The 17,167-nt window shown below is 39.4% G+C and overlaps 1 protein-coding gene across 5 annotated transcripts in view; it reads left to right on the plus strand.

The window, feature by feature from the left end:
• The window catches only part of CRPPA (CDP-L-ribitol pyrophosphorylase A), a 201,659-nt gene that overhangs the window by 151,196 nt on the left and 33,296 nt on the right, over positions 1–17,167 (plus strand). The window contains exon 10 of one of the 5 annotated variants that reach the window (XM_073333801.1): positions 1,076–1,191. The exons of the other annotated variants lie outside the window; for them this stretch is intronic. Coding sequence (XP_073189902.1) covers positions 1,076–1,191 — 116 coding nt within the window. The remainder of the gene's footprint in view (positions 1–1,075; positions 1,192–17,167) is intronic. 5 annotated transcript variants of the gene reach the window in all.

A 17,167-nucleotide genomic window follows, 5' to 3' on the forward strand; every position in this document is an offset into this window, starting at 1 on the left:
TGCATGAAGCTTATTCACACTCATTAGCATATTTTCATAAACTAATATGGAGTGCAACGTCACACCCTCTAAAGCATGTGATGCTGGCCACTGTCGGAAGACAGGATACTGTGCTAGATGGACTGTTGGTCAAACCCAGTATGGCCATTCTTTATGTTCTTATAACATTACCTTTTGTGAAATTTAAAAAGGAGTGATTTTTCCCTTTGTTTTCTTTTATACAAATTGTTATACAATCTTTTCTGGAGAATAAATGAATGTTCCCTAAAACAAAAGCTAAAAGTGTTTCTGAACCATATTTTCATATAAAAGGATTTATTGTAGTAATTGACATGGTGAAGTGTAAGAATACCTTCAATATTTTAAATTGTTTTTTACTATCTACTGACAAAGGATATAAGTAAAGTCTATGCACACATTGTGTGCTGCCAAATATGCCTTGACTTCTTGAAACTTGAATTTATAGTAATAAATACTGTATGAAACTTATGGATAATAATAGATTTATAATGAAGTACCAAAAATCATGAAACAAACATAAAATGCAGGAGACATATTAGTGATTCAGGTTAAATTTTTGAAAAGCACCACCTAAGTCCCATATTCAGAAGCAACTTAGGAGCCTAAGGCCTGCTTTACATGTAAAATTTAGGTCAACCTAACTATGTTGCTCATGGATGTGGAAAGATCACACCCCTGAGAGAGATGGTTAGGCTGACCTAAGCCCCAGTGTAGACAATGGTAGATTGATGGAAGAATTCTTCCATCAACCTAGCTCCCACCTCTCAAGGGGATAGATTTACTACAGTGGTGGAAAAAACCCTTTCTGTTGCAGTAGCAAGTGTCTGTAGCACTTGTAGTGAAGACATACCTAAGTCTTGTTGCTGGTCAATGGGACTTAAGCTCCTAAGGGCCTGTCACATTTGAAAATGGGACAGAGACTCCTTTGAAAATTTTACTCATTGTGTTAAACTGTGTATTGTAAAGTTATATTAGCTTCCACATATTTACTATCAATGAAGAAATTTTGAGGACTAGTATTATTTGATGTGTAATACCTTCTCATCCAATGCAGTGGCACCTCTTGGAGCAGAAGAGAGTGATGGAGGTAGCAGTAGTTCCTCTTCTTGTCCTGCAAGGGAAATCAGTGGCTCCTATTTCACTGATCCTTGGTCTACACTACAGACTTTGGTCAGTATAACTGCATCACTTAGGGATGTGGAAAATCTGACCTAATACAGAGTGTAGTGTGTATTGCCTTACATCAGTGGGAGATGCTCTCCTGTTGGTGGAGGTAGCGTCTTCACTAAGCACCACAGTGGCACTATAAGTATAGACAAGCCCTCGGTGACAGTACTTTAGAGGGGAACAGAAGAGTCTGCAAACTGGATCCCATTTGTCCAAAACCTTTCATTACCCAGTTTCTGTATAGTGAGGAGGAAACAACTGACCTTTCACATTAAGCACCCCCATCTTCCCCACAGCTGTTGGTACATGTATTGATTTGCATGAGAGACGAGAGGAGAGGGCATAGTACTCAAAGAGGAAGCTTCATCCTCATTTGGATCAAGAGAAATGAAGGTTTTGGTTTTAAGAAGACTTACATTCATGAGTTTGAACCTTGAGCTTTTGGATGTTGCTATTTGTCAGTATTCTCCACTGCTTTCTTCCAAAAATAGTCTGTGACCTGATTATCCTCCCACTTAAACTGGTCTTTCAGTTGCCAAAATTCACCCCCTTCCCTTTTGGTACCTGTTTAGGGAAGAGGGTGAGAGGTTCTGGTTTCATGATCTAATGCATAGGTTTGCAACCTGGAGGTTGCAACCAACCTGTTTTCCCCATATTGCTATAGGGGAAGGAGGTCCCAGCTAGATGGGAAGGAGGGTTCTGATCTGAATAAAGGGGTTTGGTTATGAAAAAAGAACCCTGGCTTAGGGAGTAGGGAAGATTTCCAGCAGCTAGCTTGCCTTAGGTGTGGTGGTCCTCAATTTTTTCATATTGAAAGCCCTTTATTCAGACCAGAACCCCCTTCTCATCTAGCTGAGACCTCCTTCCCCTTTAGCAATATGGGGGAAGCAGGTTGGTTGCAACCTCCAGATTGAGAACTTGTGCCTGACCCATCTCCTGACTGCCAGTAACCTTCCTGCAAGCCTTGGATATATTCCTCTATCAGAGTTGTTTCTGGCTCTCAGAATGCTCATTTTTCAGAGTTAATATGCTTCAAGAGAAATAAAGTTGTTCAGATTCTGGTTCAGTACATAAAATTGTAATTTGACACATCTTAATATACAGAGCAGAGACTTGGCCAGGAAGGGAAATAAACATGCTCTCCACCACAGAAATGAAGATGTTGAGATGGTCAAATGGTTGAACACTGATAGGAAACAAAAAGAGGCTGTATAGGATGTAATGTAATGTAGTGCTCCAACTGAAGACAAGTTGAGGGAGAGCCATATCATTAGGATGTCTCTTGGAATGATTGTGGACGAAAGATGAACAAGGGAGAGACTCAGTACCTCAGGAAGGCCGATGTGCATACCTCTCTGTATGATGAGTTTTGGATAAAGGCTATAAATATTGGCCATCCTGAATAGGGAAGTGGCAAATAAGAAGATAAATAAGATTCTGTTGCAGCACAGATCATTCTACTTGTATAATACCTTGCACATACTAAAGCAGTGTAGAGGTTTGTAATTTAATTGCTCTGATAGATTAATTACGATCATGTGCAAGTTAGAAATAAATAAACCTTTTACTTTAACAGAAAATAACTTCAATTTTAATAAAGATAATTGTAACTCTGATGAACACATTTAAGTAATTACAACCAGTACAAATGATATGAAGGTGTTTGTCTACTATTGAATAAATATAAATGCTCAGTTGCTTTACATTTGAAATATTTTAGGGACTTAAGTGGTTTAAGTGATATTGTTTGAAAGACTGAACCAATTTAAGAGCCTCTAAACATCAAACATCCAGTGGAGGAAGGACTCTAAAATATCTCCTAAAAAGTTAACTACTTCAGTGCCTTCTGTGCCAAGCCTGGGCCTCGCAAAAACATTTTTGCTGTTTGCCCTGACATGCCTTGAAATACAGTCCATTTCAAGAGGAATGTTACAGTCCTTCATAAGGGCACTCCAAATGGTGATTTAAAAATAAAATTCCCATTTCTCCATTGGGAGACTTAATATGAATTTTATAATCAATTAAAGATTTGTTGCTATTTTAACTACTTCTGCTCCCCTCATGCCTATCCCAATGAAATAATATTCAAGTGTAAGTTTTGCTGGAATAACATTTAAATTAAATATGTTACATGGAGTTAATGTGAAACTCTTGTTCTGAATCTCCTTGTTTCCTGATTCTGCAAGGAGAATATGATTTCCAATCGGTGCAGAAGGTTCCAAACTGTATTGATTGTGTTTTTGTATTGTTGGAGTTTCTAGAGCTTAGTAAACATGTTTGCTATGTCAGAGCCTTACTTATTGAAACTCATGACAAAACTAATTTAAATCACATTGTTACTTTGTGATCAAATATCAAATCTTTGTGTAAATGCTGTACTTAAACATTTCTTGACATCAGAATTTGATGCTTGAATCAAGGGTCACTGATATTGTTATATCCTGGGAAAGGAGACAAATGATAGTTTCATTGATGATACCTTCTGCAGTAGCTAGAAAACAATATTTTATGTGCAGATGTTACATCTTAACTTGCATGTATCTCTAGTGAACTTTTAGATGTAAAGCTTATATTTGTTTAACCCAGTGATGGAAATGAGTCCATTCCAATAACTAGAAATTATTCAGCCACCATTAATTAGTTTTTAGATATCTTTAAAAAAAAGAGACCTGATGACCTTGGTGCATTTCTTCCTCAGCAATGTGGGTGAGTGGGGAGGGGTGAGGCATTCTGGAGGATCAGAAGCATCTGTTCTTAAGAAATAATCCCACGACGGACACCACCTTATTATTATTGTGAGAATATTAAATAGATTCTGTCTTGTTAGAGCCTGACCTTGTCTATTTGTAGACTAGTCAGATTTTGATATTTCTGTGATGGACACACCTCCTTTCTTGTATACTGAATCACAGAAGTCAGAGATGGAAAAACCTTAATAGGTCATCCATTCCATCTCCTTCCCAACAAAGGATTGTTCCTCACAGTACAGGTTGTTATGTTTGTATTACTTCAGTGGTGGTTATAGTGTTCTAATACATCTTGCGTAACTGATATTTTTGATGCTATACTACTCCTGAAAGGCACTTATTTCTCTGAATTTCAGTTTTATTTTTTGGTAGACGTTTATTCAATTAACTTTGAATGGATATTTTTCTTCCTTTAACAGTTTTTATTCCTAATTAGGTCTCTTTCACCTGCTATCCAGCAAATACATTTTTGTCTTTATAAATATTAAAGCACAATAAGAGGCTCACCAGCACCTGGAATGGTGCCTAATAAGGTGTGTAATTTAATTGGCCACTTGTTCCCTTTTAAGTGTGACATGAGAAGACACTCCTCAGTTCAGACACACAAACTTGCAAAAATATTTATGATGCCTGCTAGTGAGTCTCCCATTTGCTGTACAGTCCTCTGCCCCAGCCATACACAGGATACTAGTTCATATTGTTAGGAATGTTCTTCATGCTGTTCCCAGAATACTAATTCATTCCTCCAGATATTCATTGGATCTGTGCACCATTCTGTGATCAGTGCATTCTGCAGGTATAGTGGGAAATAAAAAACAAACTAGAGGGAGTTCTGCTGGAGCAGACTTGGAAGTATAGGAGTAGCTTGAATAACTCTCCCACATCGGAGGCAGAGATAGGGTCAGCTGTGGATTCAGAACAGCATTGTACCTAAGGAAAAGTTGAGGGAAAGTTGAGGGAGAGCCATATCATTAGGATGTCTCTTGGCATGATTGTGGACGAAAGATGAACAAGGGAGAGACTCAGTACCTCAGGAAGGCCGATGTGCATACCTCTCTGTATGATGAGTTTTGGATAAAGGCTATAAATTGCTCCAACCCCATAATCATTCTTTTCAAAGTTATACCTGTGTTCAAAACTTGACCTAGGTACTCAAAGATAGGAGGAGAAAATGCACTTGAGGAAGTTAGCAAAAGTATTTATATACTGGGGATTTAACATAGTATATACTTACCATCCAGTACTTAGACTGGTGTTAATCAGTCTAGGATAGTACAAATCTATGACTCTCCAATCATCATCATCATCACTACTACAGGTATTTATAGTACAGGTGGAGGTCTAACCCTGCACCGAACTGAAACTGTACATGTATTTAGTCCAGACTTATGCCCTTCCTGGGATTTGGCTTTACTAGTATCTCAAATAATGAGAAGGATAAATGTGTACACCTTAATTTTTCCCTTTAAACTTTAGCTTTTCCTAGTAGTTTCCTGAAAAGACCATTCTTTCTTAGGTCAAAGAGCAACTATTTCTCTTAGAGGGGTGGACTTAAATCCCACCTGTCACAGTGAGACAGCAGGAATCCGCCAGTGGTTCCAGCACCTGCCAATGAGGTGTGTAAACAGAAGAACGCTGTGAACCCATTATAGGTTCTCATAACTATAGTATCTGGATACCTCTTATGCAGGTTACATGGAGATACTAGCAATTTTGATAACAGAGTAAACCCTGTGCTGTGAACAACTTTCAGCTAGGCCAACTTGGAGTCTAATAATTTGAGATGATCTGAGAAAAAAAATGCATCTTTGCAACTTTCTAAAAGTGGTTAGATGTGTGCTTAAGTGTATTTCTGTAGGGCATTAATTCCAGAGTACCTGTGATAAAGAATGTTCTACGTTCTTCTGCCCACATTGGAAACCATATGCCACAATGGATTACCATCATGATTATGATTTTTTATTAAACAATGATAAAATATGCCAACAATGATGGAGGTGACTCGGAATTTGCAAGATAAAAAGGGCATAGCTGGAAAGACTTGATAGAATCATAGGACTGGAAGGAACCTTGAGAGGTCACTTACTTAGTCCTGCCTTGAGTGGAGGGGACTAGACCCCCCCCCCCATCTTCTCTTTTCTAGACTAAACCCAGTTTTTTCAATTTTCCCTCATTGGTCATGTGTACTAGACCTTTAATCATTTTTGTTGCTCTTCTCTGGACCTCCTCCAGTTTGTCCACATCTTTCCTGAAATATGGTGCCCAAAACTGGACACAGTACTCTAGTTGAGAGCTAATCAGCGCAGAGTACAGTGGAAGAATTACTTCTTTGCATGTATGTAATATTATGTTCCTTCGCTGGTTGTGAAGATATTTTTGTCTACTAAATAATTAGGCTCTACTGCAAAAAAGCCCCAGAAGACCTTCATAGATACTTGTGAAGCAGTAATTGACCACAACACATCATTTATGAAGACAGAATAGGAATATTACAGAGAGATATTAAAGTGGTACTACACATAAGAAAAGAATGTTCTCATCTGTATAGCTTCAGGCAGATGACAGTAGAATTTCCTGTAGTACACAATGTGCTTCTATTCAGTGGCTACTTGGGTGGCTTTTTATATTGACTTGGCAGATATTTTTGTTTTGCCCTGTTTTTTTTTTTCTTCATGAGAGCTGAACATAATCCAATTCTTATATTATTTAATACTCTTTAAAGGCAAGATTATAACCTAGGCCTCTGCAGCCCACATGGAAGAAGGGGACTCAGTCCCCTGCAACTGGGTATCTTAATAGAGTCTAGGTGTAGAGGGAGAATAGGGTCCATGGTACCACTACTGCCCTACATGAGCAGGAGGACAGGAAGGGGTTGGAGAGGGGCAGTGAGTGAATGGAGCTTTGTTTGCACCCTTGTGGCTCCCTTTTCCACAAATGCATGGCCAGCTGAACTGACACAAGGCAGGAAGTAAACTGCATCCTGAAAAAACCAGCCATACCTTACTGAGTCACAGATTTTTCCCTGGGCTCCTCCTGTGGCAGTGAAGCTACCACTCCTTAGACAGGACGAGGCAAAGGATGAAACCCAGCCCCTTTGCAGTCAATGGGAGTTTTGCCATTGACTTCAATTTGGCCAAAGTCCAAACCTAGCTTATAGGTGGAGCTGTTAGCATCACCTAAAATTAAGGCTGCTTGACACTTTCCTGTTGTCAGTGGCTTATAACTTTGCCAGACTAACTTTCTAGACTGGAATTTGTGATGATGCAAGTTGCCTGCCTCAGGCTGAATTTTTTTGGAAAGTTTCAGAAAAAATAAGGTTTCAGAGTAGCAGCCGTGTTAGGCTGTATTCACAGAAAGACAAAGGAGGACTTGTGGCACCTTAGAGACTAACAAATTTATTTGAGCATGAGCTTTCTAAATTTGTTAGTCTAAGGTGCCACAAGTACTCCTTTTCTTTCTGAGAAAAAATAAAATCAGCCATTTCCAAGAACAAGATTTGGGGAAAACACATTGGTTTTGCCCATGTGAAAATTGCATTACAAGTTAAGTCTTTCCTCATCCCTGTGAATATTCACCCAAATTTGGTCAAATTATGAGTCTCTTAAAAATCACAATTCATACATGCTCAGTAGAAACTTGGTAGAGTTTGGCACTGCAGTTATAATTCAAAGATTCTGTCTGCACTAAGCATGCTTCGCCCTCTCTCGGCTCCTACGTGTGACCAGATTGTGTGTGTCATCCCTGCAAAGGGAGCCAGCAAGTTCCAGCACAAATTGTGAGGGATTTAGCAGGCCTTCCCCTGCAATTACTCCTCCCAGCTGATGGGGGGCCATTGTGACACCAGGCACAGGAACTGAATACAGGGAGTCTGGCTCTTCTGTATACTTGGTGTTCCCCCTGCTGGTGCCCAGAAAGGAAGCAAAGGAGGAGGTAGCAACCTGATTTGAATGCAGAGGGGTAAGGAATAGAGGGTGCTGGATTGGTGTTTCAGGAGATGGGGGTGGGGGCAAGAGCCAGCTTTGGAGGGGATTGGATAAGTGCACAGGGCATCTGCTTCATTGAGTGCACCTGATGGGCAGTGCTCTGGGGATTAATCAAGGCTGTGTAGTAAAGGAGGCTATTGTCTATAGGATCCCAGCTTTATTTGTGGTCGAAGTTGGAAGGTATGTAGAGAATAAGGCAGGAGATTGCAGGAAGAGGGAGAATTGTCACATGGTTAAGAGACTTGAATGTTGCCCTGGAGAACTGGATTTTTTCCTTCCTCTGCCACAGTTTCTATGTGATGCTGGGCAAGTCACTTAACCCAAAATGTTCACCTTTGCCAGTAATTGTGCGTTCCTTATTTTCTGGGCGCCCCATGTGAGACACCTGGGGTCTTTTTTGCAGGAGTGTTGAGCACTCACAACTGTAACTGACCTGAAGAAGAGCTTTGTATATGCTTGAAAGCTAGTCTCTCACCAACAAAAATTGGTCCAATAAAAGATATTACCTCACCCACCTTATCTCTAACTGCAAATGAAGTCAGTTAGAGTTGTGTTTAGAACAGATAAAAGTTTGATAAAAATGATAAGTACTTTGAAAAAATCAGATTCTAGGTGTTTCCAGTTGGTGTCCAAAATTAGTGGACACTTTTGACTATTTTGGCCTAAATCTCCGTGTTTCTCAGTTCCCCAGCTGAAAAATGTAAAACTTAATGTCACTAGATTGTTTTGAGGATACATTCATTAATGTTTGTGAAGTGCTCAGAAACTATGGTGAGAGCAACATAGAAACACCTACAGGGAAATGAGTAATTCTGTATTCAGTGCAAGGTTTGGATAAAGATCTGTGCCATACATTGAATGTGACTAAAAAGAAAGTGGATAAGCTACCCATTCACTGAATGAAGCTAGGATCTAGTGAGGGGGGGAAAAAAGTAGGTGAACTTATATTTGGAGACTATCATAATGTAAGTGCACAAGGGGGCCGAATTAAGGTTTTATGGGCAGTCTTATTTCTGACCTTTCCTAACTTTTGATATTAGGCTTTGCCAATCTATCATTCATTAATGTAGTTTTTTGTATGTAGAAAGAAAAGGAGTACTTGTGGCACCTTAGAGACTAACCAATTTATTTGAGCATGAGCTTTCGTGAGCTACAGCTCACTTCATCGGAGCTGTAGCTCACGAAAGCTCATGCTCAAATAAATTGGTTAGTCTCTAAGGTGCCACAAGTACTCCTTTTCTTTTTGCGAATACAGACTAACAAACACGGCTGTTTTTTGTATGTGTAATCTGAATAAACAGTACTTCTCCATGCTTGTTTTTAAGGTTTAAAAGTAAATCTAAATTGAAATTAAATTATCATAATTCTAGAGGAAGTTGCTCAATTAACGGCTGACCATTCCCCATAACTTTACCACTAAGTGTGGGAAAGATGGTCATGTCTCTCTATATCCACACTGGGTTTCTGTGTCCATTTTGGCTCTCCTATCCAAAAGGATGTTTGGAAGGATTAGGTTTTTATGGGTAAATGTTGATTTCACCACACGCACACAAACTGATGGAAAAATATTTACATTGATAATAATCAAAATTTGCAGACAGCAAAAGTAAGAAAAAATGCTGCTTAAGAACTTATGAGAGTTTGATTTACTGATATTTATTTCCTATATTTTGTTATCTGATGTTCGCAGTTTGTTTTAACGTTTATAAAGCTTTAACTTTTTGAATCTCAATGTCTACTGCCATTAAATAACTGCCTGAGCCCATCCATTCATTGTCTGACCCTCCCCACATAATTTCCCTCAACTGTGAAAATATTAATAAATAAAAATAAAAGTTTAAAAAGCATTGCTATTATCCTTTGAAATGTGTATATATATATATAAAATCAAATTCTGCCCAACCTATGTAGGTCCAACCTCCTTGGCAGAATTTGGAAACACGATATCAGTTCATAAATATAGATTAAAACACCAGTCACATTTTTACCTATCTTTCTAGAACATTTAAAGTATCTGAATTAAAATTTGATGAATTCCCATTTGGCTGTAGTAAAATTGGCCTCCTTTTTAATATGCACTCTGAGGATATACTGAGCAAAGTAAGATTAAAGACATGATTTTAAAATGAGATTTGAAGTTTGAGGATTGAGCCTTGTAGGCATGTTTGAATATAATCAATCTAACATACTGAAGCATTGTTTTACCTATGTTTAAAATATATTTTAATAACTATTATCTGTGGTGAAAGACTGGATTTATCAACTGCTGGGCTGTAAATGAATGGTGATTTTTAATCCCTCAAGCATAAATATCATATTTCTTCATCATTCAGCAGTGCTTTTATTAATGTAATTACAGTAGCAAGCAACAGAGCCTGGTTTTATCTTGGTGATTATAAATGTATTGCCCAAGTTTCTAATTTTTATATCGACACAAGACATTCCCATGCATGCTTGTGAATGCACATACATATAGAGGGTTATTGTGGACTCGGAATGTCCACAGAAGAAATATGATACAAATGAACCCCCTCTCACTTTTCAGCTATTATTCTGTACAGTTAGTGTTTAGCTATTAAGAAATTAACCATATCAGTTAAAGGTGACCCACTTAATTTGTAACCCTCCCAAAAATATATCTGAATTGGCATCTCTGCTGCACCGATATTTTATACCTCTTAGGTACATCTCATGTGTCTATGTGTAAAGGAGCAGAATCACCCCTGCAGCACCTTCTGCTGGTCATTGGGGAAAATATCTTTTTCCAGTGCAGAGCACCCTCTGCAGGCCAGTGATCCACACAACTCCGGCCCCCCATCTCTCTCAGACCTCGGTGCCCCTTTCTCTAGGGTTCTGCCCCCTGGCAGTACCCACACACTCTGCCTCTGGGTCTCCCCTTCCTGGGGAACCCCCAACCTCCTATCCCCACCTTACCTCAGTCTGGGCTACTGCCAGTCATCACCAAGCCCCCACTCCCTGTGGCAGACTGCAGTGTAAAGACCACTCATCATAGGCAATGGAGTTTGGACCTGTTGCCTTCCTCTGCCTCCCAGTACCTCTGTGGGCCTTGGACCAGACCTTAGATCTCTGGCTCAAAGCAGGACCAATACAAACTAAATCAGCCCAGCCAGGACTTGGTTAAGCCAGATCTTAAAAACCTCTAAGGATGGAGATTCCATCACCTCCCTAGGTAACCCAATCCAGTGCTTCACCACCCTCCTAGTGAAATCCTGTTTCCTTATATCCAACCTAAACCTCTCCCACTGGAACTTGAGACCATTGCTCCTTGTTTTGTCATCTGTCACCACAGAGAACAGCCGAGCTCCATCCTCTTTGGAACCCCCATTTGGGTAGTTGAAGGCTGCTGTCAAATCCCCCCTTACTCTTCTCTTCTGCAGACAAAACAAGCCCCGTTCCCTCAGCCTCTCCTCGTGAGTCATGTGCCCCAGCCCCCTGATCATTTTTGTTGCCCTCCACCGGATTCTCTACAGTTTGTCCACATCCTTTCTGTACTTGGGGGGTGGGGAGGATGCAATACTCCAGATGTGGCCTCCCCAGTGCAGAATAGAGGGGAATAATTACTTCCCTCAATCTGCTGGCAATGCTCCTACTAATGCAGCTCAATATGCCGTTGACCTTCTTGGCAACAAGGGCACACTGCTGACTCATATCCAGCTTCTCATCCAGGTTCTTTTCTGCAGAACTGCTGCTTAGCCAGTCGGTCCCCTAACCTGTAACGGTACATGGGATTCTTTCGTCCTAAGTGCATGACTCTGCTCTTGTCCTTGTTGAACCTCATCAGATTTCTTTTTGGCTCAATCCTTCAATTTATCTCGGTCACTCTGGACCCTAGCCCTACCCTCCAGCATATCTACCTCTCCCCCCAGCTTAGAAGGTCCTCTGAGAACTTGCTGAGTGTGCAATCCATCCATCATCTAGATCATTAATAAAGATGTTGAACAAAACCGGCCCCAGGACCGACCCCTGGGATGCTCCGCTTGATACTGGCTGCCAACTAGACATCGAGCCATTGATCACTACCCATTGAGCCCGACAATCTAGCCAGCTTTCTATCCACCTTATAGTCCATTCATCCAATCCATACTTTTTTTAACTTGCTGGCAAGAATACTATGGGAGACCGTATCAAAAACTTTGCTAAAGTTCAGATATATCACGTCCACTGCTTTCCCCATATCCACAGAGCCAGTTATCTCATCATAGAAGGCAATCAGGTTGGTCAGGCATGACTTGTCCTTGGTGAATCCATGTTGACTGTTCCTGATCAGCTTCCTCTCCTCCAAGGGCTTCAAAATGGGCTTGAGGACCTGCTTCATGATTTTTTCCAGGGACTGAGGTGAGGCTAGCCAGTTTCTAGTTCCTCAGGTTCTCCTTCTTCCCTTTTTTAAAGATGGGCACTATGTTTGCCTTTTTCCAATCTTCCGGAACCTCCCCCGGTCACCACGAGTTTTCAAAGATAATGGCCAATGGCTCTGCAATCATATCAGCCAATTCCCTCAGCACCCTCAGATGCATTAGATCTGGACCCATGGACTTGTGCATGTCCAGCTTTTGTAAATAGTCCTTAATCGGTTCTTTAACCACTGAGGGCTGCTTACCTCCTCCCCATACTGTGTTGCCTAGGACAGCAGTGTGGGAGCTGACCTTGTCTGTGAAGACCGAGGCAAAAAAAGCATTGAGTACGTCAGCTTTTTCTACATCATCTGCCACTAGGTTGCCTCCCCCATTCATTAAGGGTCCCACACTTTCCCTGATTTTTTCTCGTTGCTAGCATAACTATAGAAACCCTTCTTCACATCCCTTGCTAGCTGCAATTCCAGCTGTGTTTTGGCCTTCCTGATTAAACCCCTGCATGCTCGAGCAATATCTTTATACTCCTTCCTAGTCATCTGTCCAAATTTCCACTTCTTGTAAGCTTCCCTTTTGTGTTTAAGCTCACCGAAGAGTTCACTGTTAAGCCAAGCTGGTCGCCTGCCATATTTGCTATTCTTTCTGCACATTGAGATGGTTTGTTCCTGCTCCCTCAATCTCCATTCTTATGTTCTTATTTAAGAAAATAAGAATTCTCAAATGACAGATATTTAAATCTGAAAAATAACAACTGAGCCAGAGCAGTTATTTTGCACAGTGCATACATGGCAATATGCTGTTCTCCTATGGCTGATGGAGCCTCTCTATGGAGACCCAGTTACAATGTGAGATGATGATGGCAAAATAATCTCAGTGTCAGTTAGCCAGGAACCCATGACAATGCAGTTATGTCTGGTGTGAAGAGCAAAAATTTGCTGTGCTTCTAGACTGAGATGACAGCAAAATTGTTAAAATGCAAGAGCATAGACAACTCATTATTATAAATGACAGCATTATGATTGTTTTCTTTCAGCATCATAATATCAGTACAATTTATGCTCTTAAACCCTCAAAAACCCTCAAATCCTAAACCCAGTTAAAATAACTCTAGGATTCTACTATAAATACATAGAGTAAAAATATCCCCAATTAAGGCTACAGCACCTCTCCTAATTTACCCCTGTTTTATATATTTACAGCAAAATGTAGTATCTTGTTCTGAGAGCATTTGATAGAGATCTTGGGCCATGTTTTCAGCTGTGGCCAGCTGATCCTAGCTGAACCTGTCTGCTTCCAGATCATTTGCCGTTCAAAGGGGCTGGCTTGCTGCAAAGAATCCATCTCCTCCAAATCATCAGCCACCATTAGTACTATGTTTGTTAGGTATAGTTAACATATAGTCAATAGTGCTTTAGCAGCCTCAACTCAGAATTTTCTTGCTTTCATGAGATGATATTAGAGCCCTAACGTTATTGTAGTAAGTTGCTTGTGTGTGTATTTAATCTTATTAGAATAAGTGATCACAGTGTATTCCACTGCTACAATTGGAATGTATTGCCAAGACATTTCATTCTTATCATCAAAGACATTAATGTAGTTTAGTGTTGTTTTGAGTAAATATAACTAAGTGACTTTCAGCACCAAGCCATAGTTAAAAATGTAAGTAATGCACTGTCCTACATGATAAAGTGTGTCAGAATTTAGGGATGGAATCCTGGCCCCTTTCAATGGGACCAGGATTTCAACATATGTATAGATGTCTGCAGTCACAATGCTTGATCGTGTAATTTTGCTGTCAAGTAATCGTGTATATAATGGGAAAATATCCTCTGGATTTCAATTATAAAAGATTTTCACCCTTACTATTGGTATTGCCGTATTTTAGTTATAGTACTATAAGTAACATTGCTGGCATAGTAATTACCATATCTGTTCAGTCCTTAGCATCATTATTCCCTAATGTGTCTGGACTCCCTGAATGAAGGAATTTATAACAGACCACGTAGAAAGTTATGTTTAGGGTAAGATAGGAGATATAAGCTTAATCTACCTGGAGTAATACATACCTGATATTATGAAAGTTAATAGAAATCTTATTTAGTACAACGCGAGTTATCTCATTAGGAAAAAATGTGTGAATATATACCAGAAAGCTTTGAATATGTTAAAAACTACTAATGAACTATGACCAGTAGTTCCTTGTTTACCAGGAAATATGAGGTGATGGTTATTTTAAAAGAAATAAATTATATTGTTTTCCTGAATCATTCTTTATCAATATGTTTTTTTAAATTTAATTAAATTTCATGCTGAAATGTGCAATTTACATGATCAGAAAAAACACCCGCATTTCAAATATCCAACTTTTTAAAAATAATATGTAAAGTAATGAAGCTTGTACAGTGTTTTTATTCTTTACCAGATTTCTTGGCAGTTTTATGGTAAAATTGACCTTGGTGAGAAACCTTCATTTAAAGTGTTAATCTTCAACATTTTCATAGTTGTGCTTCATATATATGACTACTTTTTTCTGCTGTGTTTTTTAATACAGCTCTTCATTCAGTGTCAGTTTCCGAAACATTTTGGTTTTGTGGTGATACACATTTCATAGTCTCAAAGGCTATTAAGAATTTATGTCTTCTGGCTTTCATGGGTGTTAATCTATATAATTTTGTATGAAGGCAGCTTTGATATTTCTGAAACATTCTAATTTTGCACTCCACAGAAGTATATTTCAGCCAGCAGTGAATTAATAGGGACTTTTCTGAATTTTACATCTTTAGTAGCGGATGGATGCACTAGCCAATTTGTTTCAAGCAAAAAGAGCATAATGTGTGACCATATAATGGTAATTGGGGTAAGATTTTTGTCAACCATTTTACTTTGCATGGATTTCAGACACTGAAATTAATTTTTTAAATTATATCCTGGAACTCGTGCCTCTTCACCAATTTAGCACTGAACATTATACTGATCAACAGAGAGGTAGCCTCTTTGTTTATAGGAACTGCTTGATATTACAGGAAATTGAGGAAGCTGCTGCATGGAATTTTCCTTCTAGTTAGTGGAATTCACCACTTCACAAAAGCAGACTGCCATTGCCAAATCCCAGCTGCCTCCCTCGTGCTCAGGAATTAGCCTTAGGGCTTGTCTTCACTGGAATGTTGTTTGATCAATCTACACTTGAGTTAACTCTTCTCAAAATGGTTCATATAAGACAAGTCACACTACAAAACACTGAACAGCACATAGTGTTTGTAGTAGCAAGACAGAGTTTTTGTAGTAGTAGTGCAGAATAACTGATTCCTCACTGCCCTAACTGGCTTCATCCCCGATGGGCTAGCTAGCTCAAGTTTAAAGTGCCACTTAACTAGAGCTAGAGACTTACCTGTGTACAGTGGGATCGATTAAGGACATTTGAGTTATAACTCAAGCTAACACTGCAGTGAAGGGACAAAGATGGCCACATTCCTGCTCAATCTGCACCTCAGAAGCTATCTGTCACCTTCCACCTTTTAGGAGCTGCTAGGAGTTCTGTCTTCTGGGCTGTCTAATTTAATTTCATTTAATAGAGATGCTGCCTGTTCAAATCTTTTTTTTTTTTTCATTCACTGATTTGTGTGTGTCTTCATTGTCATGTGCCCAGGGTATTTGCCTTAGCAAACTGTTCATGTTTATGGCGTTGATGATGCTACGTCTAGGGATCCTTGAAATTGCTGTCTCTTTTTCCTTTGCTTACCTCCTTTAAATCTTCACCTTTAAATATTTGAATTTGGTACTGTCTTTCTTGCTATTCAAATATCTTGTTGCTGTCTCTCTTTTAAATATATTTTATATTATTTGAATATTAAAATGTACTACTAGATAATCTTTAAAGTTATTGGACTCAAATGTAAAATTTAATCTAAGTGAAAACAGTTTTGAACAGTTTACATACAATGCCATTCAGTTCATTTGTTCCCTGACTAATTTGATCAAATAATTTTTGAATCAAATTATTTGTAATATAAATAACGAGTATTATTTGGTTATTTAAATCACTGGTGATAGAAAGTTGTCAGGTAATAAGGAAAGTCACACTGCTGAATGATAGAGAAGACTAAAGGGCCCAAGCAAGTTCTATTACTCAGATGTTGTTAGATTAAAGGAAGTAGTACACCCCAGGAAAGCAGGGATATATTTTTGTGCCTCTGCCTGAAGTAAGCGCCGCTCAGCAGGAGCCTGCACCCCTCCTGCACCCCAACCTATCTGCAGGTTCTGAACCACTTTCAGAACCTGCGGACAGGAGGGGAATCATATGTTTCAGAATTATGGGAGATGCTGGGCTGCAGAATGAAACAGTTCCTACATCTAAGACGTATTGATTCAAGCTTTTGGTTTGCAAATGCAGAAAGACAACACTGCATAGATTTACATTCAGTTTGCATTTGGAATTATTTATTTATAACTGCGGTGGCTAGAAACTGTTTTTAAAATGACACCTTTGTTTCTACTACATTATTCTGCATCCAGCTAGATTCTCTAGTACATTTTAGGATGTCAGAATTGAAGACAATACTTGACCCTTCTAACTGTGCAGTAGGTATTCATGCCACTAATAAGCTTTTCCATTGTTTCCATAGTTCATAGCTCTCTTTCAACTCCTACATATAGGTCCACACTTCCTCTCAATCTGCAGTGGATACTCAACTAAATCAGTGCATCTCCTATGTGTCTTAGTCCCACCCACTCCGCAGCTAGCCCTGTCCACTTTGCTGCCATTTCTGGTTCCAAGGGTGGAAAAGATATTGTAGGAGACCTGTGCAGCAGCACCCCTCCTGGCAGACTTTCCACTGCTAGAGATCAGGCCCATAGTATCTTGTTGGCCTTTAATTTCTCT

Source organism: Lepidochelys kempii, chromosome 2 (genome assembly GCF_965140265.1).
Source record: "Lepidochelys kempii isolate rLepKem1 chromosome 2, rLepKem1.hap2, whole genome shotgun sequence".
Taxonomy (NCBI): Eukaryota; Metazoa; Chordata; order Testudines; family Cheloniidae; genus Lepidochelys; species Lepidochelys kempii.